Consider the following 25,592-nt stretch of genomic DNA (forward strand, 5'->3'; position numbering starts at 1 on the left):
TTTTTCGTGAATCCATGCTGGTTATGTTATTAGATTATTTACCGCAATTTACTTTTCCAGTTCATTTCTTAAGGCCCTATTAAACGGGCAAACGAGCGTTCAAAAATCATAGTTGTCGGCAGCACATCTCCCTATGTAATCAGAAGGATGGGCGCTCGGAATAACGAGCGCTCGGAATAACGAGCGCTCGTCCCCATACATAGCTCCTTGTGAAAGGAGCGCCGATCAACGCGTTGTCTTGTTGATCGGCGCTCGTTTTCAGAGCCCATGTTGGGCCATGTAATAGGACCTTTAGAATATCTTCAAGTATTTTACATACCGCAGACGTCAAACTTTCTGGATGTTCGTTACTCTGTTTCACCCTCTTAAATATCAGTACAACATCAGCCGTCCTCCAATCCTGTGGCATCGATCCTGTTACAAGAGACTCTTAAGAACAACCATGGAATAAATTATCCTCCAGAGCAGGAGTCACTTTTTTTTTTTTTTTTGCAGCAACTCTACCTAACAGGGTCCCACGTTCCAAACTCCCCTCTTTCTATGATGGTCATTTGCCATATTGACAAGGGCTGTCCATTAAACGAGCAAATATTATGCTACAATATATATTGAACATCCTATGGTCCATTTTTCCTACAGAAACAGGCATCGGTGGTGGCAGAGCACAGTGTAATGTGCAGTTATATGTATTATATGGAGAAAGGAGCCAAGAGCTGGCACAAGGGCTGGTTTGTCATCCCGCAGAATGAGCCCCTGGTCCTGTACATCTATGGAGCCCCCCAGGTCAGTATAACGTGGGTACCAGGGTATTGGAGGGGGGGGGGGGGATGCAGAGAAGGATATTTATACATAGACTCTCTTCTCCATCTAACAGGATGTGAAGGCTCAGCGGAGCATCCCTTTGATTGGCTTTGAAGTGACCCCAACAGAACAGTGCGAGCGCTCTGACCGCAAGCATGTTTTAAAGATCAGTCAGAGTCAGCTCAGCTTCTACTTCAGCCCAGAAACAGAGGAACTGCAGCGTCGATGGGTGAATGAGTTGTCCCGAGCAGGTCGAGGAGAAGACTACAGCTCCAAAGACTTGCTGCTTGAGGCTGAAGAAGAGCACGATGGAACTGGGGATCCTCTAGGGGACACTTGAGGATTGATCCGCTACATCTCCCCCCTCTTGTAGATATATAAGGGTGGGAATAAGACTTGTCCGTTCATCGTCAACAGGGGAATATTATGAGCGTGGGGCAAGATTGTCTTGGCTTCACGTGGGGAGGGCTGGACTCACCCATAGTACTTCCATGTTATACAAAGGACCCGAAAGGAGAACTAAAATGCTACCCTAGAGGATCAATGACAAACTTAACCTCTTCTGGGCCAGCTGAGAAGGATGGGGCTGGACTGACCCATCATCACTTACATAGGAAGGAGTCGGATGGCTGGATTGACCCATTAACACTTCCTTCCTAGGTCACCAGATGCTTCCGCACTCTTGAACTCATTCTTACTCAAACCCATCACCGGCACTTTCTCTTTTTTTAATATGTATTATAATTATTTTAATAATATTTAGCAACACTCTAAGTTGTTCTTTTGCTTGTTCTGGGAACTTTTTTTTTTTAAATGTATCATCGTCATTCCAAACTCCATGCGGACACGTCCCTGTGTAAGGAGAGAGTGGGAGGAATAGGGCCAGTAGATTCCAGTCTGTGGGATTTGTAATAAAGTGCCATAAAATGGAGGAAGCGCCTAATAGCACAGAAGTGTGTACAGTGCCATATAAGTCACCCTCATTCGCTACAATATGACCCTATTCAGTTTGTATATATCACAATATAGCGGGGGTAGCATAGGGATGTGTCACTCAATCCTCAGATATTGATTCCTATCAATGTCTCAGGGATTAATAGAAGTGAAGAGGAAATATTCTGCCTAATGATAAAAAAAATTGTATGGCAAGAGCTAAATATATCATAATGCAAACTAAAGCGATGCTGCGTTTGTGTCTGTGTTACAGCTGCAATACTCGTGCCCCCGGAACCAAACGTAGAACACAAAGGGTTGGGTTGGGGTCTGGGTATTGCACCTGTATTATGGCCATAGGAAAGCAAAGATGAGGGATTCTGTTATTCCAAATAGTGTATTCCCTTTTGTAATTGGGTTTGATGTGTGAAATTTAGCATTCAACCTTTTATTGTTGGAGAGAGTCATAATCGGGTGAAGGGTATGCTTTAAAGAGGACAAATTGAGGCTTTACAAATGAGTGGAAACTGCATTAACTCCACTTATAATCACGTAGCAGAGGCTCCTCCGAGCCCATTAACGCCACTTATGCCCCTGAATGCGGCATCTTAAAGGAACACTCAAGCAAAAGTTAAAGACTGTGTTACGACCAGTGCAGCACCTGAGGGGCGGAGCATATATGTAATTCCCGCTTGTGTTCTAAGCTCCGCCCCCTCAGGTTCTGCACTAGGCATAACACTGTTTTGCCTGGAGTGTTCCTTTAAAAGCATAATCTCTCCAAGGGAAGACTCCTCACTTACTTACTTCTGCTAGACCCTGGCACTCGTCATTGCCCGCTTACCACTGCCTTCACATACAGCCAATGCGATAACGACAAATCAGTCCCCTTGCGGCACCAGTAGACTTTCCAATGTCTCTTTTAAGACATCGATTGAAAAATATCCTATAATATGAAACCAAACAGTCTTAGCCCAGCAACCCTTACATAAAAGCAGAGACTAGAAATGGTCACCACTGCAGGAAGGGACACACAACCTAAACTGAAGCTCGCTGCACCTTGAATCAGGGATTCCCAGTATATTTCACGGACTAGTATTATTACCATAACCCCAGTTTATGGAGATATTTTGCTGGGATGGGAACCATTTTGACATTTAAAAAAATCCTAATGTTAAAGGAAACCTGGCAGCAGCTTTGAGGCCTCAAAACTGCTGCCAGGGTAATGTATGGGAGAAAGAGGGCATTTTAAACTCACCTTTTATCTCAGTACTGCAAGTTACATGACCGAGAAACTGAAGTTTGATGCCTCCGGAGCAGCGTGTGCCACTCTGTTTTGAGTGACAGCTCTTCTGGCCAATCAGGAGAGTGCTAGAGCAGAGGGGTGGGACTTGCACTTCAAGTCCCTGCCTCGGTGAAACTTGTGATCGGCGTTCTGGACGAATTAAACTTCCATAATTTAAAAAAAAAAAAGGGATATTTAAAATGCCCTCGCCTTCCTCTAGATCACCCTGTCAGCAATGTTGAGACCTCAAAACTGCTGACCGGTTCCCTTTAAGCCTCATTCACACTGCAGTATTTTACATGAGCACTTGTAAGCTAAATCCATGAATGGATCTAAAATTAAAGCGGTAGAAATCTTCCCATTATACTACTTCTCCGTGCAGGATCTACTCCGAGTTTTGGCTTCCAAATACCAACATGTGAAAATAGACCAGTAATGTTTACAAGAGATCTTGAAATTTGGGTTATAAGAAATACTATCAAATATTAATCCTATATAGTGGTGTGGAGATAAGCGGCTACCGGCCACCACTGGGGTCACTTATGTCTATAGAGACGAGGCCTATTAACCCAATGGACAGAAAAGGATAGGAAGTCAACACTAAAATCGTGACAAATCAAATGTATTCGGCCATTTAGATGCGGTGTCCAAACTGCAACCCCCCTCCGAAATAGAGACTACAGTGGAAAAAGGCCAGATTAATGCACCGAAAGCCCTGCCTAAACCCCCCCCCTCTCTTCCACGGCTTATGTGAACCAAACTTTGATTTCATTTATAGGATTTTGTGCCAAGAAACCTAATTTTTACCTGTAAATTGTGCCAAATTCTGCCAGAATAATGGAAATCACATGATCAGGATCGATTTGATCAATCTCAGCCAATTGTGAGACTTCGGCATAAGAAAGCAGAGATGTAGCAAATCTGTTTGGTTCTGGTGTTCACACTGACATGTCTTTAAATTCCAATTCTGTACCCGTGTCTTTTCTACCACCTCTCGCTGCCCTGTGAATGCCCCTCCGTACGGTGATGTTTGCACAGGATGTGCTGCCAGTATTGACGTCTATATGCGCCTCTCTGCTTCCAATCTGTCAGCTGTCGGGTGGAGGTATGACATTGGTGGCAGGCCACTGGGGATGTTTGTATGACACGCACCCCTCCCCCTGTGCTGGAGATCTGTTCTGTCTGTTCAATACAGTCTGTTTATTGCAACAAGTCTGCCTGTGTTATCTTTGTAAATATATTTAACAGTCATCAATAAAGTTGGCTGAGCATCACGGAAAGTCTCGTCCGACATTTGATGAGCAGAATACGAGGTGCAGCACGGGAGAAGATCTCGCACCTGATATTTTATATTTAATCTAAAAAGGTCAAATTCTGATATGATTCATTCAACTATATATCTTAAGGATTGAGGGTCTTTTTTGTTTTTTTTATACAGAGCTCCAAGTCCGCTTCCCTTTATATAGTCAGTGGACACATCCCCATACTATACCTTCTTGTTTAAGGGCAGCATATAATGACAGGTTCGATTTACTATTCCCCCAAATGGAAAAAAAAATAATATTTGGCTAATAAATAATAAGGTGGACTCATAGTAAAGAGTCCGCTGTATTCATTAGGAGAACGCACCACCGCCCCTCCCCAGTGACTAATGGGCTGCCATGTATCTGCATGTCTAATAATAAACTGGACCTGTCCCCAAACTCTGCTGTTCTTACATAGGTAGCCATGATAAACAGGTTAACTGCCTGCAGCTGCCACTAGGGGGACATAGATTTAGGGTATGTTCACACTGGGCGCATTAGCTGCATAAATTCCGCACAGAAAATCCAGTCTAAAATTTCCTTAGACCTTATTCAGACAAGCATATAAAACGGCCGTCACGCGGCTGCACGAAACTCTATGGGGTTATTCGCGTGGCTATTTTAACGGACCGTGTGAAGGATCTGTGAAAAAATAGAACATGTCCTATTTTTGTCCGTTTTCACGGATCCCTCAATAGACGCAAGTCTATGAGGGATCCGTGAAGACGGGTCCCGCATGAGTGTGAAACGACCATTTTTCACAGCCGTTTTAACACGCTCGTTTGAATAAGGCCTTATGGTGAGGACAAGCAGAAGTATCTGCAAACCACGGCCACGTGTGGTGGGTGCAGATTACAAGTGGTTAGTTGAAGGTCGCTCAATTTTGCCATTAAGGGGTTTTTCCAAAAATCGTTAATTATCACCTATCCATTCTCTGGGGCACTAACTGCTGGGACCCTCACTGATCATGACAACGGGGGTCCCAAACCCCCTGTCACTCCTCACTGCTCGATTGCAGGGAGGAGCACATTGAATGGAGCGATGGTCGAGCATGTGCAGAAACAGTGGAGTTCAGTGCTCAGCTGCTTCCGTTTTTCTCATAGATGGAAGACTTGCTTGACCACCACTCCATTCAATGTCCTCCTCGCTGCAGGGGTGCAGAGGGTGGCATCTGGGGGCATCGAAACCCCCGTTCTCGCGCTCAGAAAATGATCACCTATCCTGTGAATGAGGTATACGGCTGTATTCTCCCTCATAGAAATCAATGGAGCCTGCAATAAGGGATCTGTAACGTGGATCGATACAACAGTTCTGTATTTATATCTGTGATACACGAGAAAATATTACAATATGGATGAAAGACACAGTACATGCCATAGTTGGCAGATAGGTGGGGTACCCCCACCTATGAAGAGAAAAGGGGTCCTCCAACCCCCTGTTCGGCAAGTCAAGATGACCACATCCATATGGAGTCAAGGTGTAGAGGTGGCTGTGCACGTGCGCCATTGAAGTCTATGGGAGTCACCGCACGCTTGGCATGAGTGCTCCTTTAAGAAACAAAATAGAGAAATCAATACGGAACCACATTTTTCACCCTCTGGGGTTGAAGGGAAGACGGTTTCATTTTAATGGTTTTAAAGGCTGCCGTTCACACAGACTAAAGTCTTCCAATGCACAAGGGATCAATACCTCGTGCACATACAGAATATCACAAGAACGATCCCTCAGTGTGGCTTCAGACAGCAGATACATCCAGTATTGATGACTCTCTGGTCATGCCGTGAGATGTTACCACCATTCGATCACCCGCTGTCGGCTGAAGATGATGAGTGAGTGTTGTAGATAACTGCCAGTCATGCTAATGGTCGCCCAAGAGCTGCTTCAGCATCTGTGGTACGGTGCGGCAGGGGTCTCTGCATCTTACAGAGACCTCCTGCCAAAATCAATGCTCTACTATGGTAATTTAGGATAGTTGAGCCGCAGATGATCTCACTTAGGATCTTATGCTGCAGAGATCTGGGTAGCGTTCATAGACGCATCCAGCATTTCCGCCTCGTAGTAGAAATCTTAGTAGATAATAGACCAGAGGTATCAGTGACAGATCGAGAAAAATAATCAAATTTACCAAAAATACAAACTGTAATAAAAGACCAATCCCATACAGAATACATAATCTGGGGTTGCAGGCCGCAGCGGTCACATGTGACGAAACGTCACCCCAGGAGTCTGGGCTGCAGGACTTCAGAGAAATGTGTCGCCATGGCTACGAGTCAGTACAGTTTTTTTTACGTGCTGTTTTCCGCAGTGGACCTTTCCGGCCGAAAAACTGCACCAGTTTGGTGCGTTTTTTCGGCCGGAATTACCTGCGGTGTCCAGGGCGGGTACGCTGTGTACTTTTACGCAACGTATCTGCCCTGTGTCAACGTAGCTTTAGAAACAAACATACTTGTAATTCAAAGAAGCAATCAGATCTAAACAGCACTTAAGGGACTTCACTACTTAAAGGGGTTGTTTATGATTAGACAACAGCACCACTCTTGTTCATGGGCTGTGTTTGATATTGCAGCTCAGCATTATTCAAAAAAAAATGGGGCTGACCTGCAATACCAGACACAGCCAGTGGACCTATAGTGGCACTATCCATTTTTTTTTTCTTCTAATGATTGACAACCCCTTTAAACCTGTGGCAGATTTATTAATACTAATTAATGAATATGACAAAAAATGTAAAACATGGCTCATAATCCATGATAAATGTCTTTAATAACGTAGACTGGTATAAAAAGGGCAGAAGCTCTGCACCAGCTCAGACCTGCCATACATGTGCTCCACCTGCGTAAAAGGAAACTCTGCCATCAGGTGGTGACTGGTAGGCTGTACAGTTATGACTAACAAGCCATGTCCACGTAACGCCCCTTTCGGGTTTAGAGCACAAGATCTATTTGACTACATGGAGCCATTACATGTATATTTGTAAAAAAAAATTCCCATACACACATTATATATATATATATATATATATATATATATACACATACATATATATACACACACACACACACACTAGAGTTTCGTTGGAGGCACACACGCACGCACACACACACACACACACACGTTCGATATAAATATAGATGTAGCACGCTGAGGGACATACTACAAATATCCCAGTCTGCTGAACCCAAAGGCAATTCATGCTCTGGTCTTTTATGCCCAGATGCTTCCTCATGTGCGGAGTCTCGGACATGCACATATACAGTAGACACTTGTGCTTGGTAAAATGGCGCCACCTAGCTGTGCAATTGTGGATGTTCTAGAGAAACTGTACAATCACTTCTTTTTCCTGCACACCATTGTCCAGCCACCCGCTTCTGGTTCTCCCTCCTCAGGTTCCCGGCTGTGCCCACCAGACGCTGACGTACTAGGTGCAGCAGAAGTAGTTGGCGTGGGAGTAGTAGTTATACTTGTCTCGCAGTCCATTGCCTAGAACAGGATAAGACATAGAAGCAGCGGGTATTAGCAGATGGAGAGCACAGACGACGCGGCAGATCACAGCAGCATTTCCCTTCATTACACAGGAGCGGATTATTTCTGCCATCCTATTATATTGCTCACCGCGATCCGCTGTATCCACCTCCAAACCAAAGTGTTTGTTCACCGCTGCTCTTCTCCCCTCCGTGTCTGCCCATCACTCCGGCGCAGCTCATAAAAAGTAACGACGCCGGATAATGTCAGGACGTTGTATGAGACGCGGTACCAATGATGTTGAAGTTCTGCATCGCATATAAAGCTTAATGTCAGGACCTCGTACGAGCGGCGCTGCAGTGATGAGGGAGTCGGAGGGAAGAGGAGAAGCGCTGAGGTGAGTGATGTGGTTTTTTTCGCGTTTTTTTTTTTTTTTTTTGCAATGATGGCGTATGGCCGAAGCCAGAAGATGCGACGCATTTAATAAATGTGTCACATTTTACTCCAACTTTTCTTACTATGAAGACTGGCATATGAGACTTATTAAATTCTCCCCAAAGTGTTTGATAGAAAATGACGCGTCCTCAAAGAAATCAAGACAAGTGATGATCAACAGATTAGGATCGGACTCCTCCAATGAGAGGTTTATTGGATCTATACATTGGAATCCACCAGCCCAAAAGGTCTCAGCGACGTCCGCAACTTTACCATCTACCTACAAACATTGCTGCGCTGAGCCCTTTCTACAAAACACGTCTTCTAATGGCCTCGAACGTGAAGATATATACGATATCATGTAAAGATAATAAAAGGTCATATACAAAAATATCTACTGTTCGTTAAAAATAAAAAAATATCTTAGAAAAAAAAATATTAAGGTATAATACAGCGCCTTGTTCTAGTCCAATGAGCAACGCGGTCTAATTTATGGACATTTTATTCTATGTTTTTAGAGGTAACGTGTAATACGTCTATTTCATGACTATATAAACTGGGGGTGAGATTCACTGCATGTGCTTAAAGGAGTTGTCCCACCACAACAACAACGTACATCACCTATCTATAGGTTAGGTATAAGTGTTTGATCGCTGGGACCCCCACCGATCAAGAGAACAGGGTCCCGAATCTCCTTATGAACAGAGTGGCTGGTCACACATACGCCCTGGCGGTCCATTCATTCTCTACGGGACTGCCAGAGATAGCCGCGCGCCGCACTCTACTACCTCCAGCAGTCCCATAGAGAATAAATGGAGCGGCAGGGCGCATGTGTGACCTGCCACTCCGTTCATAAGGGATAAGGACCTCCGTTCTCTTGAGCAGTGGGGGTCCCAGCAGTGGTACCCCTAGCGATCAAACACTCATCACCTATGCTATAGATAGGTGATAAAGAAGTTGTCCCCTAAATCATCTCTGCGTTACACCAAACCTCCACGGGATAAAGATTAACCTGGACCTTTAATGGACACTTGGCGCCAAGGGCAACGCTAAACCATTTGACGGATATTCATGTATTTGGGTTCGGATTTTTCATATTTGGATAAAGAAGAAAAAAAAGTGTCTTAAGAAAACACAAACATTGCTGTGTGACTTATTATAATGAACTCATTTGCATATTGGGGGGATTGGAAGCATCTCTCTCGTTTCTATTTTTATACGGAGTCGTGCTGTTTATTGCTACAACGGACATCCAATGTGCACCATGTAATGCTTAATTTCCCCTGTGGTGGCGCTGCAGGGAAATTGAACACTTGCTGTCAGGTACGCCCATGATTGATGCTGATCACTGGGCGTTTCCGCAGCGCAACACCCTGTGGAATCTTACATTGGCAGGGGTTTATATGGAGCTTTTCCTTGAATGATGTGTCAGATTATTAGTAAGAGAAATCTCTGAGTCTGTGCCAAAGGGGCTTGTTCTATAGGGCCGTGTAGCCTAATAAATCCTATGTATTATTCCTATGTCTACATTGTAACTTCTCTAGGACCCCGATCCCCACCTCATCATCCTCATCAGCGCTGCTTTCCTCCTCATCCTCCGCAGATGTCGCTTCCTGCACATTCGCTTTGACATTATATTTCTTCTGAGACAGCTCCGCAATTTTCTCCTTCACGCTGGGGGTCTCTCCATGTTGACACTGGGAGTAGAACATGCAGAGCTGCTGGGCAACCTGGGAAATGATAAAGGTCTCCGATCACCAGGGCTATACAACGATACAGTCTATTAATCTGGAATCTTCAATATACAATCAAGAAAGTAAAAATAGAAGTGATGGGTTAATGGCAGCATCAAATGTACCATAATAACGTCTATGGGCTATTTAAAGGAACACTTGAGGCAAGACTGATAGTAATACCTGGTGCAGGACCTGAGGGGGCGGAGCATGACAGACATACAAAACACCAAAGAGCGAATCCATGAGTCATGCTCCGCCCCCTCAGACTGCACTAGGCATAACACTAGCTTACCCAGAGTGTTCCTTTAAGGCAGCGATCGCCAACCTGTTAAACTACAACCCCCAGCACGCCCTGACGGCTGCAGAGCCTGAAGACCTCTATTCTATTTAGCTTAGTTATGTCTATTTCTCGGGAAAGCTGGGTGACAACCAATATGGCCTACCTCACAGTAGCAGTCACCAAGCTTTCCCAGATCCCCGAGGCGGAGGGGTGCTCTTAAAGCTGCAAGATCGTGCCAGTGGCAGGAGAAAAGACTGTCTAATACGAGTATCCTCGGAGGAGCAGGTTCACCTCCACCATTAACAATGGGCGACTGCTTCTGCGGGGAGTGGTTCTTACTATCAGCCGAATATAGAAACAGAAAGGCGGGTGATGTATAACACTGAAATCTTCCCATACCGGTTTGATGGGAGCTTTACCTAACCCTTCTGGGCCCCAAGAGGATTCTGGGAGAGTTTTGTTATGTAGCTAAAGGTTAATAATTGTGTAATGAAAAGTTACACAAATTTCTCATATACTTTGTGTTGTAAATGGTCATATTTTTTGATTGTGGTCAGTGAATGGAAACACAGCTTGCTACAACGCATCGGAGTTCTCTCTTGTAAGGAGCTAATTGTAAAGAATATTGCTATTCACTGACAGCAAACAGAGCTGGAAAATTATTACGAATTTAACTATAAAGTATATTAGTTGAGGAGCTTGATTATACGACGACCAAGCTTTAATAATATAAATAAAAAAATTTATGCTCCACAATAATTTACCTTGGCAGCAGGAATTATTTGGGGGCTCACATCTTCCCTGTTTATTTCAACCTTTCAAATTTAAGCTTTATTTCAAATCCCTGGCAGCTCCCCAGTATTTCTATCTATATACATCCATTTAAAGGAACACTCCAGGCACAACTGATACACTGTTATGCCTAGTGCAAGGCTTGAGGGGGCGGAGCACGACACAGGGATTCTTTGGTTTATTTAAATCCCTGTGACATGCTCCACCCCCTCAGGCCTTGCACCATGCATAATACAGATTTACTAAGCAAAATGCGCCAGAATTCTGGCTCATATTGTACCAAAAAAGTAGCGGATATGCCACAAGCCAACTTTATTGTGTTTTAGATACTTAACACCTCACTCAACAGTTTTTATAACAATCTAGAAAAAGGGCGTGTCTGAGAGGAGTCGCAAAATGCACCACATTTATGTACAAAGTGCCCCAATTCTTAGGGCACTAAATATTATTGTAAAAGTGCAAAAATGTCTAGAGAATTTCGCCAGATATATTATACAGCATGCTCCAATGGGATAAGTTTGGCGCAGTTTCTGCCTGTTTGGACTAATTTTATCCCTTCTAAAAGGGGTTAATACTGTCCTAAATTAATGCATTATCCTGTAAATGTATGTGATAAGCGTTTAAAGGGTAGTATGAAGCACGCTCAGCTCACTCCATACAGCCATCACTTTACTGCAACGGGCGGAATCAAAGATCACTGATTCCATCCGTTTAACTCCTGAAACGCTGCGTTCAATTGCGATATCTAAGGAGTTAGAAGAGGGGGGCCGCCCTTTAGTAAATTTGCCCCAGTGTATCACTTTTGCCTGGAAGATGTAATATTCATCTGGTCATTCCGCCACCGCTCCGGTGCTCATCCCAGGACTGTTTCATTTTACTGGAAGTCATGATGTCCCGTTCCATTAATTTCACCGCTGCAGCCAATCACCGGCCTCAGTTATGACACGCCATTCTGGCCAGCATCACTGTTAAGGCCAGTGGTTGGCTGCAGTGTCACATGGATGGAATAGGACGTCATCACTTCCTGTAGAAGTTAACAGACTGGCGGGGAGCATCAAAGCGGCAGCGCTGGAGCGGCGGAGGATTTTTCAGGTCCTTCTCAATGAATTAGAAAAGTTAATTTATTTCAGTAATTCAATTCAAAAAGTGTCTCTCATATATTCTATAGATTCATTACACACAGTGATCTATTTCCAGCATTTTTTTCTTATAATATTGATGATTATGGTAACAGTTACTGAAAACCCAAAAGTTAGTGTCTCAGAAAATTATAATATTGGGTAAAAGTTGCAGATTGTAGACTCAGGCCCCATGCACACGACCGTAAAAAACGGAGCCTTTCACTTTCATTGAACGCTGACACCTTTCCGTAGCACTACGGAAGGGTGTCCGTGCCATGGAAATGTTCTGGGAATTATGGAACATGTCCGTTCTTTTGCATTTTGCGGGCCGTGCTCCCATACTTTGTATGTGAGCACGGCCCGAAAATGCGGCTGTCAGTCGGCGGCCGGCCGTGCCCGCAATCGCGGGTCGTGATTGCGGGCACGGTCATGTGCATGGGGCCTCATGGTGTGACACTCTAATCAGCGAATCAACACAAAACACCTGCAAAGGTTTCCTAAGCCTTTAAATGGTCCAACAGCCTGGTTCATTATGCTACACAATCATGGGGAAGACTGCTGACGTGACAGTTGTCCAGAAGAGTCATTGACACGTCCACAAGGAGGGGAAGCCACAAAAGGACATTGCTAAAGAAGCTGCTGTTCACAGAGTGCTGTATCCAAGCAGATTAATGAAGAGTGGAGAGAAAGGAAAACGTGTGGTAGAAAAAGGTGCACAAGCAACAGGGATAACCGCAGCCTTGTAAGGATTGTCAAGAATCTGGGGGAAATTCACAAGGAGTGGACTGCGGCTGGAGTCAGCGCTTCAAGAGCCACCAGACACAAATGTATCCAGGACATGGGCTACAACTGTCGCATTCCTTGAGACGTCAGAAGTGTCTTACGTGGGCTAAGGAGAAAAACGACTGGTCTGTTGCTCAGTGTCAAGTTCTGTTTTCAGATGAAAGCACATTTTGCATTTCATTTGGAAATCTCGGTCCCAGAGTCTGGAGGAAGAGGAGAGGCATCAATCCAAGTGTCCTGCGGTCCAGTGTGAAGTTTCCACAGTCAGTGATGGTTTGGGGGCCGTGTCATCTGCTGGTGTTGGTCCACTGTGTTATATCAAGTCCAGAGTCAGCGCAGCGTCTACCAGGAAATTTTCGAGCACTTCATGCTTCCCTCTGCTGACAAGCTTTATGGAGATGCAGATTTCATTTTCCAACAGGACTTGGCACCTGCCCACACTGCCAAGAGTGCCAATACCTGGTGTAATAACCATAGTATCACTGCGCTTGATTGGCCAGCAAAGTCACCTGACCTAAACCCCATAGAGAATCTATGGGGAATTGTCAAGAGGAAGATGAGACACCGAACCCAACAATGCAGACGAGCTGAAGGAGGGTATCAAGGCAACCTCGGCTTCCATAACACCTCAGCAGTGCCACAGACTGATCGCCCCCCCTGCCACGCCGCATTGATAACACCTCAGCAGTGGCACCGGTGATCACCTCCATGCCACATTGATGCAGTAATTCATGCAAAATGAGCGACGACCAAGTATTGAGGGCATATACTGTACATATTTTTCAGTAGGCCGACATTTCCGTATTAAAAATAATTAATAAAATTGGGCTTATTTTATATTCTAAATTTTCTGAGACACTAAATTTTGGGTTTTCATTAACGGTTACCATAATAATCAACATTAAAAGAATAAAATGCTGGAAATAGATCACTGTGTGTAATGAATCTATAGAATGCGAGTTTCACTTTTTGAATTGAATCACCGAAATAAATTAACTTTTTGATGATATTCTAATTCATTGAGCAGGACTAGTGTTTTTATATTTTAGCACGTTGTTGTTGTTGTTGTTTAAATGTCCCGGACAACCCCTTTAAAGGCGCCTAGAGACTCGTATCCAGTCTGAATATGGGATTGTTAGTTAGAGCATCAACGTGAAAATAAAATGTTCTTACCATTGGCAAACTTCCATCCTCAACCACTGTATCAAACTCATCATTCATTATGCCTTGCAGGGTCTCCTCCACCTCGTACTGATCCAAGTCCGCTACAAACAAGACAATGCAATTACACACAAGGATGTCCCTTAAAGGGATACTTCACCCAAACAATGTTGGGCAATTTATTTACAGAATATGTAGCTTCACTTTTAAGTAACTTTGGCCATATAGTCAGAAAATATATAACAGAGATGCTAGATTTTATATCTTTATTAAATGAGTTGTTTTTACTTTTCCAGTTTGCCTCTACCGTGTGCAGTGTATGAAAATAAATCTCCTGCAGCAAGCTGGAAACTATCGACAAACTGCTGATGGGTCTTCATCATTATTATGTGTCTAGATTTAGTACTTTGAGTGCACGAGGGTGTACTGTTCTGAAAGGGCTCCTTAACACCTTAGAGGGGTCAACCAGGTTGTTAAAATTAAATGGCCTATCCTCAGGATAGGCCATCAATACTAGATCGGTGGGGGTCCAACTGTCGGCACTGACGCCAAAAAGCTGTTTGAAGGGGCCGCGGACCCATTAAACAGCTGATCGGCGGGGTGCTGACATTCGGACCCCCACCAATCTAATATTAATGGCCCATCCTAAGGCTAGGCCATCAATTTTAACAAACCAGATGGCCCCTTAAATCAAACTAATTGGATGCTGAATCCGGGTTGTTTATGTCAGCAACACCTTACCTACTTGTTGACAGTTTCCACAGACGAAAAAAGGAAAAACAACATAAACTTTTAATAAAGATTTTTACAATGATGCTAGAATTGACATTTGACAGTCAGATAAACATTTTGGGCCTTCCAGAGTAGAAACTGCACACAGCAAACACACAATTCCCTTGAGACTATAATGGATAGTGTCGCATGCATGTCTGACTCCGTCTGCCCTGACTTTTCTTCTCTCTTACGGCAGGGGGACATGAGGCACCCATCTCTGGATCAGTGTGAAATCTATAAGACACTTATGGTATACCCCTTTAAGAAAGCAGCTGTAGACTTACAATTAGTGTGAAAATAGTCATGCACAACCGCCGCCATCCATTGTGCCTTTTCTTGTACATGAGGACCTCCAAATCCATTCTCTACAGCGATCTGTCAACATAAATGGACAGTAATGGTTACTTTCTGCAGTATTTCTAAAACACAAGTCCCCGCCATACTTAAAAGGTTTATATAGGATTAAAAAAACAAAACATGTCTGCATTCTTCCAAAAATCAGCGCCACACTTGTCCACTGTCTGGTGTCGCAGATCCGCTTTATTGAAGTAAATGGGGCTGCGCTGCAATACCACACACGACCTGTGGACAGGTGTGGCGCTGTTTTTGGAAGAAGTAGTCATCTTACTCTAATCTTGTACAAACCCCTTTAACCTCCCACCTGTATTACAAAACTGTAATTTTGAGGACAAGAAGCCTAACTCCATGCCCATAACGGAATACAGACTGACAAACGTCCACGTAACCTATCCTAGGATAGTCTGCATCAGGTTGCCTAGCAACGTCTTGAAGTCCTGTCTGAGTGACCACCATTTCCCTACATGCGACTAGAACTATAGAAGTCACAGGAAAAGTTATTCGCTATACAGTATACTGCCTTTCTATGCTACACAGGCTTGTTTTGTGCCCCCAACTCAGACAACAGGCAGAATAAACATACTGCACAAGTAGTCTAGTGGCTTCAGGATAAAAAATGTGTAAAAATAAATAAATTAATCTTTATTATTCCAGCAGTTTTCCATGTGTCAGCCGCAGCAGACCGGGTAAAATTATAGGCTGCAACTTGGTGAGAGATAATAGCGGTGACTCACGTACGGGTTTCCGTAGAGGATTGTAAAGGGCATAGGGCTAAAAATATGTTACGGACTACTAACAATACTCGCCTGCGCAGGTTCCGGAGACTGTAGGATATAACGGGGTTTTCAGCTGTAGAATGAACCCATTATCAGGTCACTAAATATATTCGTGAGCGATCATTGCGAAGCCGTCCATACATGCAACTTGCTCCCAATTTGGGGCGCTCATACTTAAAAGGGACATATACTAGAATGATTCGAGCGATTTACCTCATGGAAATACTTTCAGATTTTGGCGAATGGCTGAATATACATTTCCTTGTACACTAGCTGATTAAATCCTATAATCGTGACAGTTAGGCCCTGTTCACATCACGTTTTTGTCCTATATTTAGCGTTTACGGTGAGAAAGCTTCTGACCTATGCGCTAAACATGTCCATGTATGAAATACTTCACAGGCATACGTTTTAATGTATGCGTGGACTTTTCAATAGCCTTTCATGACAAATATGCTATACGGATACCATGATCGTTTATGGATGACGGATACGTCAAACGGATGGCTAATAGAGGCCATAGACTGGTAATAGTTTAATGGATGGGTCATGACCTCACTTCACAACGTATCCGTTTAACGCATCTCATTAATGTCTATGGTGACGAATGCCACTGTTATGCTTCCGACGCAGCCTACGTTCAATGTATACGTTTAGAGCTTTTTCACCACCTATACATCAAACATAGGCCAAAAACGTGATGTGAACAAGGCCATACTGGGGTTTCATACTAAAGCAGAGAGCGGATGCATACCAGCCTGCTGGCTGCGAATAGAACACCCTTTTGGCATGCGCCAAGTGAATGGGACCCTATGGTTTACAAACGTGATGTGAACAGATGACATTACATTTGTAACCCATAGGGTCCCATTGAGCCGGCCTTTGCCAAAAGGGTGTTCTAATCGCACCCAGCAGGCTGGTATGCGTTGGAAAACCCGATTTTTTTTTTATGTATGGAATAACGCTCTATACAAAATGCTACATAGGAAGATACAGTATAAGCTTTTGATGTTTTTTTTTTTTTTTTTTACAATGGGGCCCTATGCACGATGTATGCCCATATGTTGCACCCTCAAAAAATCCTGCCGATGTATATCTCCGTGATGTGAACAGAGTCTAAGGCCTTGTTCACACAGCGCAGAATTGGTTCAAGGCACGCAGATCTATGAGGCCTTCCTTTACATATCTCTTCTGTTTTGGTTCTGTTCCTAATTTGGTTTAAAACATACATACAAAATCTACAGCAAATCTGCACTTTGTGAACAAGGCCTATTAATGATTGATGGTATATACCATCAATATGTGATCAGAGAATGAAGGCGCCGCTGTACTGCATTAAACAATGCGGCACCTATAGATTTTACCAGACACAGCGCCACCTTCATCCCTGCACTGTACCTGGTATTGCAGCTCAGTCTTCTTTACATAAAGTGTTCTCAGCAGGACTGCCAAACACAGCCCATAGATGAAGGTGGAACTGTCTGGTAAAAGCCAAAGGGGCCACAGAGCCCCATAGATTAGCCTCCTCTTTGTTCGCCTGATCACACGCTGGTGGCATTTGCTAGCGATATGGCACCAATTATTATTAGTATTAACAAGAAACGAGTGACATTGTAAGGCAAATCCTCAATCTGTTAGCAAGATTAAAAAATAACGTGGTGCCTTTTTGTTCGTGGCCAGTGTCCGGTATTGCAGCGCAGCCCTATCTACAATTGTCTTTACCAGTAGTATCATTGAACTTTACCACGTGGGCTACACAACTATGTTCATCTAATTTAGTGGAGTACAATGTGACAGTATTTAAAGTCCATTTGCCAAGAAACAGGTGCAGGTTATATTAGGGGCATCCACAAGATGCCCATAGAGGGTCAACCTGACATGGAGTTCAGGGGGCTGTGCACTGCATCTATTTACCAGACGAAATGGAGCGTTTGTTGTAAAGATGGCAACAAACAAATCAGACGACGACCAAAAATGTCAGGATCTGCTGACAAATATAGAACGTCCACAGCCATCTAAGACCTAGACATGAGCAATTTTACCAGTTTGCTGATACGTTGACTGGCAATTTTTCCATTATTTTCTAATACAGCTCTGCATTTTAGCCTCCAAGGTCTTAAAGGGGTATTCCAGCCCAAAATACTTCTCCGCGTCTAGACAGAGTTGAATAGAATGGTGGTCTTGCATGTGTGCTGCCGCTCCACTCAAACTGCGCTTCATAAAACGGAACAACTCCGCAGCACGTGGTACAGAGGTTGGGTGGTATTCGGTTATGATTGTAATACCGCAATATTTTGATGTTGCAAGTTTCCAATATGGCGGTATTTTTTACTACTTCTTCACTCCTATGACGTCTGGTCAGAACGGAAGTGGCGCACACAGACAAAACGCTGTGTAACCCCAACCCTTCTATTGACCCGATGTAGGACATGCCCAGAAGTTACTATAGGGCCACCTTAGACGTGGGGCTCTGTTAACATTATAACACGTTCTACCCTAACTACTTTATATGATGAGGACAATATATATATATTTATTTACACACACACAAACTAGTGTACAGACACTGCCGCACCAAAACATGGCAAACCCTGCAAATCCTGGGAAACATTGTGCCCCATGTGCACCGCCCTTGGACGCTACTAAACACGCCGTACGTATAGTTTGCAACGAACGGTCAGGAATTTGGAAGAACGAATGATAAGACTAGAGCTCCACGGCAACACCGCTGCAAAACATCTGGATTACGGCAACTATACCTTCAATTCTTCCGTATGGGATATTGCGACGAAGGTCGCTTGCAACGTTTTTTCCATAGAGAAACATTGCCGTCACCACGCAGTCATCCCACTGGTTTATTGCAACGCCAGTTATGAGACGCTGATCCCTAGCGAAGCGTTGTGACTGATGGAGAAGATTTTATCACGATCTATTGTAAATTAGTTAAGATCATTACCAATAACATTACATCTAAAGCCTCATATACATAAGACCATAGGCAGACCCCAATCTAATGATGTCTATGGGCAGCTTTGGATCCTCACAAGCTTAACTTGGGGTCCCTCTACTGGACGTGCGGCCTCTTCCACCTGCCACTATGCAGGAACACTTTAAGAGTCATATTTCCACCAATGAGTTGTCACCTGCAGCACCGGCCAGCTCCCCAGCACCGCCTGGACCGCTTCATAAAACACACCACGTGAATCCAAGCTGCGCGCCGCCATGACACCTCTGCGGCAGTGAGCAAGGGAGATCGCCGAGCGCAGACTGAGACTGCACAGGGCACACAATCAAAAGCCGGAATTATCGATCGATAGAGTGGACGGTACACTGCACTGTTTCCATGGAGACATGACCACGACTACTCAAATCTGTGTCCACGTTCCGCTGTAAACAATGTTATATATTTTTTTATAATTAGTCATTTGGTTTGCAAAATAAGAAACTGTGTGTAAATAAAGGCCCCTTGCTCAGCTCGGTCTATTAGTACAAGAATCATGGCTGCTCATTTCCTCTCAGCCATACATTGATTCGTCCTGTGCATCATGTCTGCATTACTGTAACCACAAGCCACCGAACCTCTTATAACAGTGTGTGCCAGCCCCCCATGCCCTCATGGGTGGCTCTGACGTAGGTGTGCCAGGCTCAGTGCCTCAGCTTCAGGTACCCACTTTAGTGCTTGTCCCAGGAACCCCTCAGGACATCAGGCACGCGACCGCTTCCATTCTGTGCTTCGCAAAACACAAATCCTTGTGGCTTCTGTGTGCTGTCCATTTTATTTTTAGTGGACCCATACACTAGAATGGTTGAGAAGGACCACAAATACGGACAAGAATAGGACCTGTTCTACCATTTGCGGAACGGACACACGGACATGCAAACAAAAAAACAGATGGGTGCTGTCCCCAAAAAAAGGATAGGTTCCTGAGAAAAACAACTGTCATGTGCATGAGTCCATAGGCCTAATGCACAAGACTTTGGGGTATTTCCGGTCCGCGAATCAGTTGCCTGTATTTGTGGTCTATTTGTATGCAGAAAACCTTCCGTAGTGCATCCCGTGTGTCATCAGTATTCACGGATCCGAAAAACACAAACACCGGCAGGCTGGAATTGATGTCACCAGTTTTTCCAACCTCCTGTGTAGGTCACATGATCCGCAAATATAGACAGTAAAATGACATGTCCTGGGTTTTTGTGGCCCCCACACGGATCTGTGAACATCACAGTCATGTGAATGGGGCGATATAAATGAATGGGTCCGAGTGCTATCCGCAAAATAGAACACGGACAAAAAACCACGGTCGTGTGCACTAGGCCTTATAATGCACCGCCTTTGGTATCTTTCTCCTAGGTGCCTCCTATAGGAGCCTCTTTTACTTCCTCTGTCACCTCCTTTAGTGCCTCTGCCACAGGTACCCTCTAATCAAGGGCAGACACATACAGCAGAGGACCCCTGTGCAGCAACAACAACGGTATATGGACTCCTTGCTCCAAATAGCTCATTATATAGTGCTTATATCTCTCTAACAAGTACTTTTGATTAATAACATTTATAAGTTCAGTTCCTTACATCTAATAAACAGTAGGAAGCTTCTTATTGGGCCCCTTACCTACTGGGTCCCTGCGCAGTTCCACAGATTGCGACTATAGTATGTCTGCCCCTGCACCTAACAGAACCAATTGGGAATCCAGCCACAGGATAGGTCATCAGTATATGATCGGTGGGGGTCCGACACCCGCACCGATCAGCTGCTCTGGCTGCCTCCGTCCGCCGGATGTTATGCGGGGTATGCAGTATTCGGAGCCGGAAACAGATGGCTCCGACCACTGTACAGAGGCCGTGCTGCAGAACAGCAACTCTGCTCCTATTCACATGAATAGGAGCAGAGCTGCAGCATACCTCCCAACTTTCAAGTAGCCACTGACAGTTACGTCAGAGGCTACTCATTGAGCGGAATCCCCGTTGCCGATTCTGGCCGGGGATTCCGCTTAAGGAGTAGCCACTGACGTCACTGTCCATATTTGGACAATAACGTCAAGGGCTTCCCCGAGCACAGCGCTAAAAGTAGTGCTGTGCCTGGGGAGTCCTCGGTGAGCGGAGGAGCTCGCTCTGATCCTCCGCTCCGAACTAATTCTGAAGCATGGAGCTGATGGTTCCCTGCTTCAATATTGGGTTCAACTGTATCTGCGTTCTACAGATACAGTTGACAGCGGGACATACCCCCGGCCGCCCGGGACAACGGGAGACCGCTCGGAATCTGGAACTGTCCCGCTGAATCCGGGACAGTTGAGAGGCATGCTGCAGATCGGCAGCTATACCGTGCAGGGTTGCCAATCGTCCGTTAATGTACGGACAGTCCGCGAAAATGGGTGTTTTTATTCTGCCGTCCGTATCGTCTGGCAGAAAAAAGCACCCTCTGGGATTTTTCTGCAGTCTACCGGAACTTTGCACTGCGCATGCGCCAAAATGTACATGCGCAGTGCAAAGGAATAGTAGGCTGCGGCCACGCATATTTTCAGATTCTGCGGAATCTGAAAAAATGCAGGCCGGCCGCTGCCAAGTGAGGTTGGTGCCGGGAGTGGACCAATCCAGTCACCTGACATGAGATCGGGTGACTGGACTGGTCCAGTCCTGTGCTGTCACCGTAGATCATGCCACATAACACCTCCCCTTGTAGATAGTGCCACACAGCCTCCCCTTGTAAATAGTGCCACACAACCCCCCTTCTAGATCGTACAACACAGCCCCCTTGTAGATCGTGCCACACAGCCCCCCTTGTAGATCGTGCCACACAGCCCCCTCATAGATAATGCCACATAACACCTGCCCTTGTAGATAGTGCCATACACCCCCCTTGTAGATAGTGCCACACAACTGCCCTTGTAGATAGTGCCACACAACCCTCCTTGTAGATAGTGCCACACTGCATCCCTTGTAGAAAGTGCCAAACAGCCTCCCCTTGTAGAATGTGCCACACAGCCTCCCCTTGTAGTTAGTGCCACACAACCCCCTTGTAGTTAGTGCCACAAAGCCCCCCTCATAGATAATGCCACATAACACCTCCCATTGTAGATAGTGCCACACTGCCCCCTTGTAGGTACTGCCACACAGCCCCCTTGTAGATAGTGCCACACAACCCCCCTTGTAGATAGTGCCACACAACCCCCCTTGTAGATAGTGCCACACAGCCCTCCTTGTAGATAGTGCCAAACAGCCTCCCCTTGTAGTATGTGCCACACAGCCCCACTTGTAGATAGTGCCACACAGCTCCCCTTGTAGATAGTGTCACACAACCCCCTTTGTAGATAGTGCCACACAGCCCTCCTTGTAGATAGTGCCAAACAGCCTCCCCTTGTAGAATGTGCCACACAGCCCCCCTTGTAGATAATACCACAAAGCCCCCAAACAAATGGAAAAAAAAATTGTACACACCTAGCCCCATTCCCGCGACGAACGGAGCTGCTACACAGCCTCCACAACTATGTCAGGCTTACAGCCTATGAGCCTGAAATGGGAGCCTTGCGTAATCCAGTGTGATCCAGTGACGTAATCACGCCTGTCCTGGCATCTTATAGGCAGGCTCCAGACATAACATGGCGTAGCCTAGTGACTGGAAGGGCAAAGAGCCATAGTATTCAATTGTATCTGCATCCTGAGGATCCAGATACAATTTAATGTGGCACTCACTAGCACCGGGCATCCGGCGCACCCCGGATGACTAGTGCTAGCTATGCCACTGGGCATGAGGGGGCCCCTGCAGCCCGTCACCTAAATGTAATGTGCCGATCCGAGCGGCACGGGCCCCCTCATGCTGTGGGCCCCGTAGCAGTCACTATAACTGCTATAATGGAAGTTCCGCCACTGGATGCTGGGCAAGAGGCTGGCAACCCTTAGGCCCGGATCACACACACAGTTTTTATGCAGTTATTGTGGCAGTTTTTGCCTCAATTTTTTTTTAGCCAATGCCAGAAGTGGATCCAAAAGAAAGAAAAGGAATAGAATAAACATTGATACTTCTTCTTTCTGTTGTCTCCACTTCTATGTTTGGCTCAAAAAAACTGAGCAAAAACTGCATCAAAACCGTGTGTGTGTGATCCTGGCCTTATAGACAGTAGATTGTAGCTGGATCCATGAATATGATTTATATGAAATGCTTCAAATTAACATAAAATATTCCGAAAATATGCAACAAGATGAATACTTTTCTCTTGAATATGGAATTTCTGCGTGGGAAAAACCTGAGATCTGATGCTCCGAGTCCTAGCAGTTGCCTGGGGCTTTTGACAAGATCAACGTCTACCATAAAGCAATAACTGCGGCAGCTTTTCTTGTGTCTTGATGACAAGTCTTCACTACATCAGTGCTTGATCGGTGATAATTCTAACTTTTTGAAAACAGTATTTCTATTTTTGTTTTCCATGGCACAACAGAAAGGCTTCCGCTGACATTTGCAATGTTGGACTGGTATAAGGTTGATACAATTACTTCTTGTGTGTACAGAGAAGAGAAACCAGTTTTATCTTACGTAAGGGGAAATCTCGCACATACAGAAGATTTCACATAGAGGAACAAGTTAACCCCTTTAGGACACAGCCTGTTTTGGCCTTGTGGACACAGCCTATTTTTTCAAATCTGACATGTGTCACTTTATGTGGTAATAACTCCGGAATGCTTTTACCTATCCAAGCGATTCTGAGATTGTTTTCTCGTGACATATTGTACTTTATGTTAGTGAAAAAATTTGGTCGATAAATTCAATATTTATTTGTGAAAAACTTCAAATTTTAGCAAAAATTTGCAAAAATTTGCATTTTTCTAAATTTAAATGTATTTGCTTGTGAAACAGATAGTAATACCACACAAAATAGTTACTAGTTAACATCCCCTATATGTCTACTTTATGTTTGCATCATTTTTTTTCACGTACTTTTATTTTTCTAGGACGTTACAAGGCTTAGAACTTTAGCAGCAATTTCTCATATTTTCAATAAAATTTCAAAAGGCTATTTTTTCAGGGACCAGTTCAGTTCTGAAGTGGCTTTGAGGGCCTTATATATTAGAAAGTCCCCATAAATCACCCCATTTTGAAAACTGCACCCCTCAAGGTATTCAAAACCACATTCAGAAAATATTTTAACCCTTTAGGCGTTTCACAGGAATTAAGGCAAAGTAGAGGTGAAATTTACAAATTTCATTTTTTTTGCCGAAATTCATTTGTAATAAAAAAAAATCTGTAACACAGAAGGTTTTACCAGGGAAACGCAACTCAATATTTATTGCCCAGATTCTGCAGATTTTAGAAATATCCAACATGTGGCCCTAGTGTCCTAATGGACTGAAACACAGGCCTCAGAAGCAAAGGAGCAGCTAGTGGATTTCGGGGCCTCCTTTTTTTAGGAATATATTTTAGGCACCATGTCAGGTTTGAGGCGGTCTTGTGGTACCTAAACAGCCGAAACCCCTCCAAAGTGACCCCATTTTGGAAACTACACCCCTCAAGGCATTTTTCTAGGGGTATAGATAGCATATTGACCCCACAGTTTTTTTGCAGAATTTAGTGGAATTAGTCTGTGAAGATGAAAATCACCTATTTTTCTGTGGAAACATAGAATTTTTTCATTTTTACAAGGAATAAAGGAGAAAAAGCACCCCAAAATTTGTAAAGCAATTTCTCCCGATTACGGCAATACCCCATATGTGGTCGTAAACTGATGTTTGGACCCACAGCAGGGCTCAGGAGGGAAGGAGCGCCTTTTGGATTTTGGAGCGCAGATTTTGCTGGATTGGTTTTCAGTGCCATGTCGGGTTTGCAACGCCCCGGAGGGACCAAAACAGTGTAAACCCCCCAAAAGTGACCCCATTTTGGAATCTACACCCCTCAAGGAATTTTTCTAGGGGTATAGTGAGATTTTGGCCCGTCAGGATCTTTTTTAGAGCTAAGGTGACCAAAAAACAGCGATTTTGGCGCTTTAAATTCTTTATTTATTACAGCGTTCACCGTGCGCAATAAATTACGTTTTAATTTATTCTGCCGGTCGGTACGATTATGGCGATACCATATGTGTATAGATTTTTTTACGTTTTGCAGCGTTTGCACAATAAAATTAAGTTTCTATAAAATAATTTATTTTCTGGGACACGCTATTTTGAGCCGTAACGTTTTTATTTTTTCGTCAAAAAAGCTGTGGGAGGTCTTGTTTTTTGCGGGACGGGTTGTAGTTTTTATTGGTACCATTTTGGGGTAAATGCGACTTTTTGATCACTTTTTATTCTATATCTTGGGAGGGGTGGTGACCAAAAAATAGCGATGCTGACAGTTTTCCGTTTATTTTGTTTGCGGCGTTCACCGTGCGGAAAAATTAACATTATAGTTTCATAGATTGGGTCGTTACGAACGCGGCGATACCAAATATGTGTACTTTTTTTTTTAACGTTTTCATTTTTTCCCTATAATAAATGACTTATTATAGGAAAACAAAACCTTTTATTTTTACACTTTTATAAAACATTTTTATTAACTTTTTTTAACTTTTTACACTTTATATTTTTGTTTATTAACTTTTCTTTTACTTTTTACACTTTCTTTTTTTGACC

The 25,592-nt window shown here is 44.2% G+C and overlaps 2 protein-coding genes across 3 annotated transcripts in view; one reads left to right on the top strand and one right to left on the bottom strand.

Moving 5' to 3' along the window:
- FGD1 (FYVE, RhoGEF and PH domain containing 1) overlaps window positions 1-4,228 on the top strand; it is an 88,574-nt gene extending 84,346 nt beyond the window's left edge. For both annotated transcript variants that reach the window (XM_075835226.1, XM_075835228.1), the window contains exons 17-18: window positions 640-783; window positions 875-4,228. In XM_075835226.1, the coding sequence (XP_075691341.1) occupies window positions 640-783; window positions 875-1,141 (411 nt within the window). In that variant the 3' untranslated portion in view covers window positions 1,142-4,228. The remainder of the gene's footprint in view (window positions 1-639; window positions 784-874) is intronic.
- Window positions 4,229-5,655: 1,427 nt separating this feature from the next.
- On the bottom strand, window positions 5,656-19,248 carry TSR2 (TSR2 ribosome maturation factor). The gene is made up of 5 exons (XM_075834179.1): window positions 19,141-19,248; window positions 15,149-15,239; window positions 14,103-14,194; window positions 9,777-9,947; window positions 5,656-7,800 (listed from the first exon to the last, which is right to left on the bottom strand). Exons 1-5 carry the CDS (start codon window positions 19,219-19,221, stop codon window positions 7,648-7,650), a joined length of 588 nt encoding a protein of 195 aa, XP_075690294.1. The 5' UTR covers window positions 19,222-19,248; the 3' UTR covers window positions 5,656-7,647.
- Between the last annotated feature and the right edge of the window lie 6,344 nt (window positions 19,249-25,592).

The sequence above is a fragment of the Rhinoderma darwinii genome, chromosome 8, assembly GCF_050947455.1.
Source record: "Rhinoderma darwinii isolate aRhiDar2 chromosome 8, aRhiDar2.hap1, whole genome shotgun sequence".
Classification (NCBI taxonomy): Eukaryota; Metazoa; Chordata; class Amphibia; order Anura; family Rhinodermatidae; genus Rhinoderma; species Rhinoderma darwinii.

What these genes read in the sequence shown, in the direction of transcription:
- TSR2 (XM_075834179.1), bottom strand. Translation starts at nt 19,221, where the DNA reads ATGGCGGCGCGCAGCTTGGATTCACGTGGTGTGTTTTATGAAGCGGTC. An exon ending in AGGATGGAAGTTTGCCAATG is followed by an intron (nt 9,948 to 14,102) that starts GTAAGAACATTT and finishes ATCATTTCCCAG; the next exon opens with GTTGCCCAGCAGCTCTGCAT. An exon ending in GCGCTGATGAGGATGATGAG is followed by an intron (nt 7,801 to 9,776) that starts GTGGGGATCGGG and finishes ATCCTGTTCTAG; the next exon opens with GCAATGGACTGCGAGACAAG.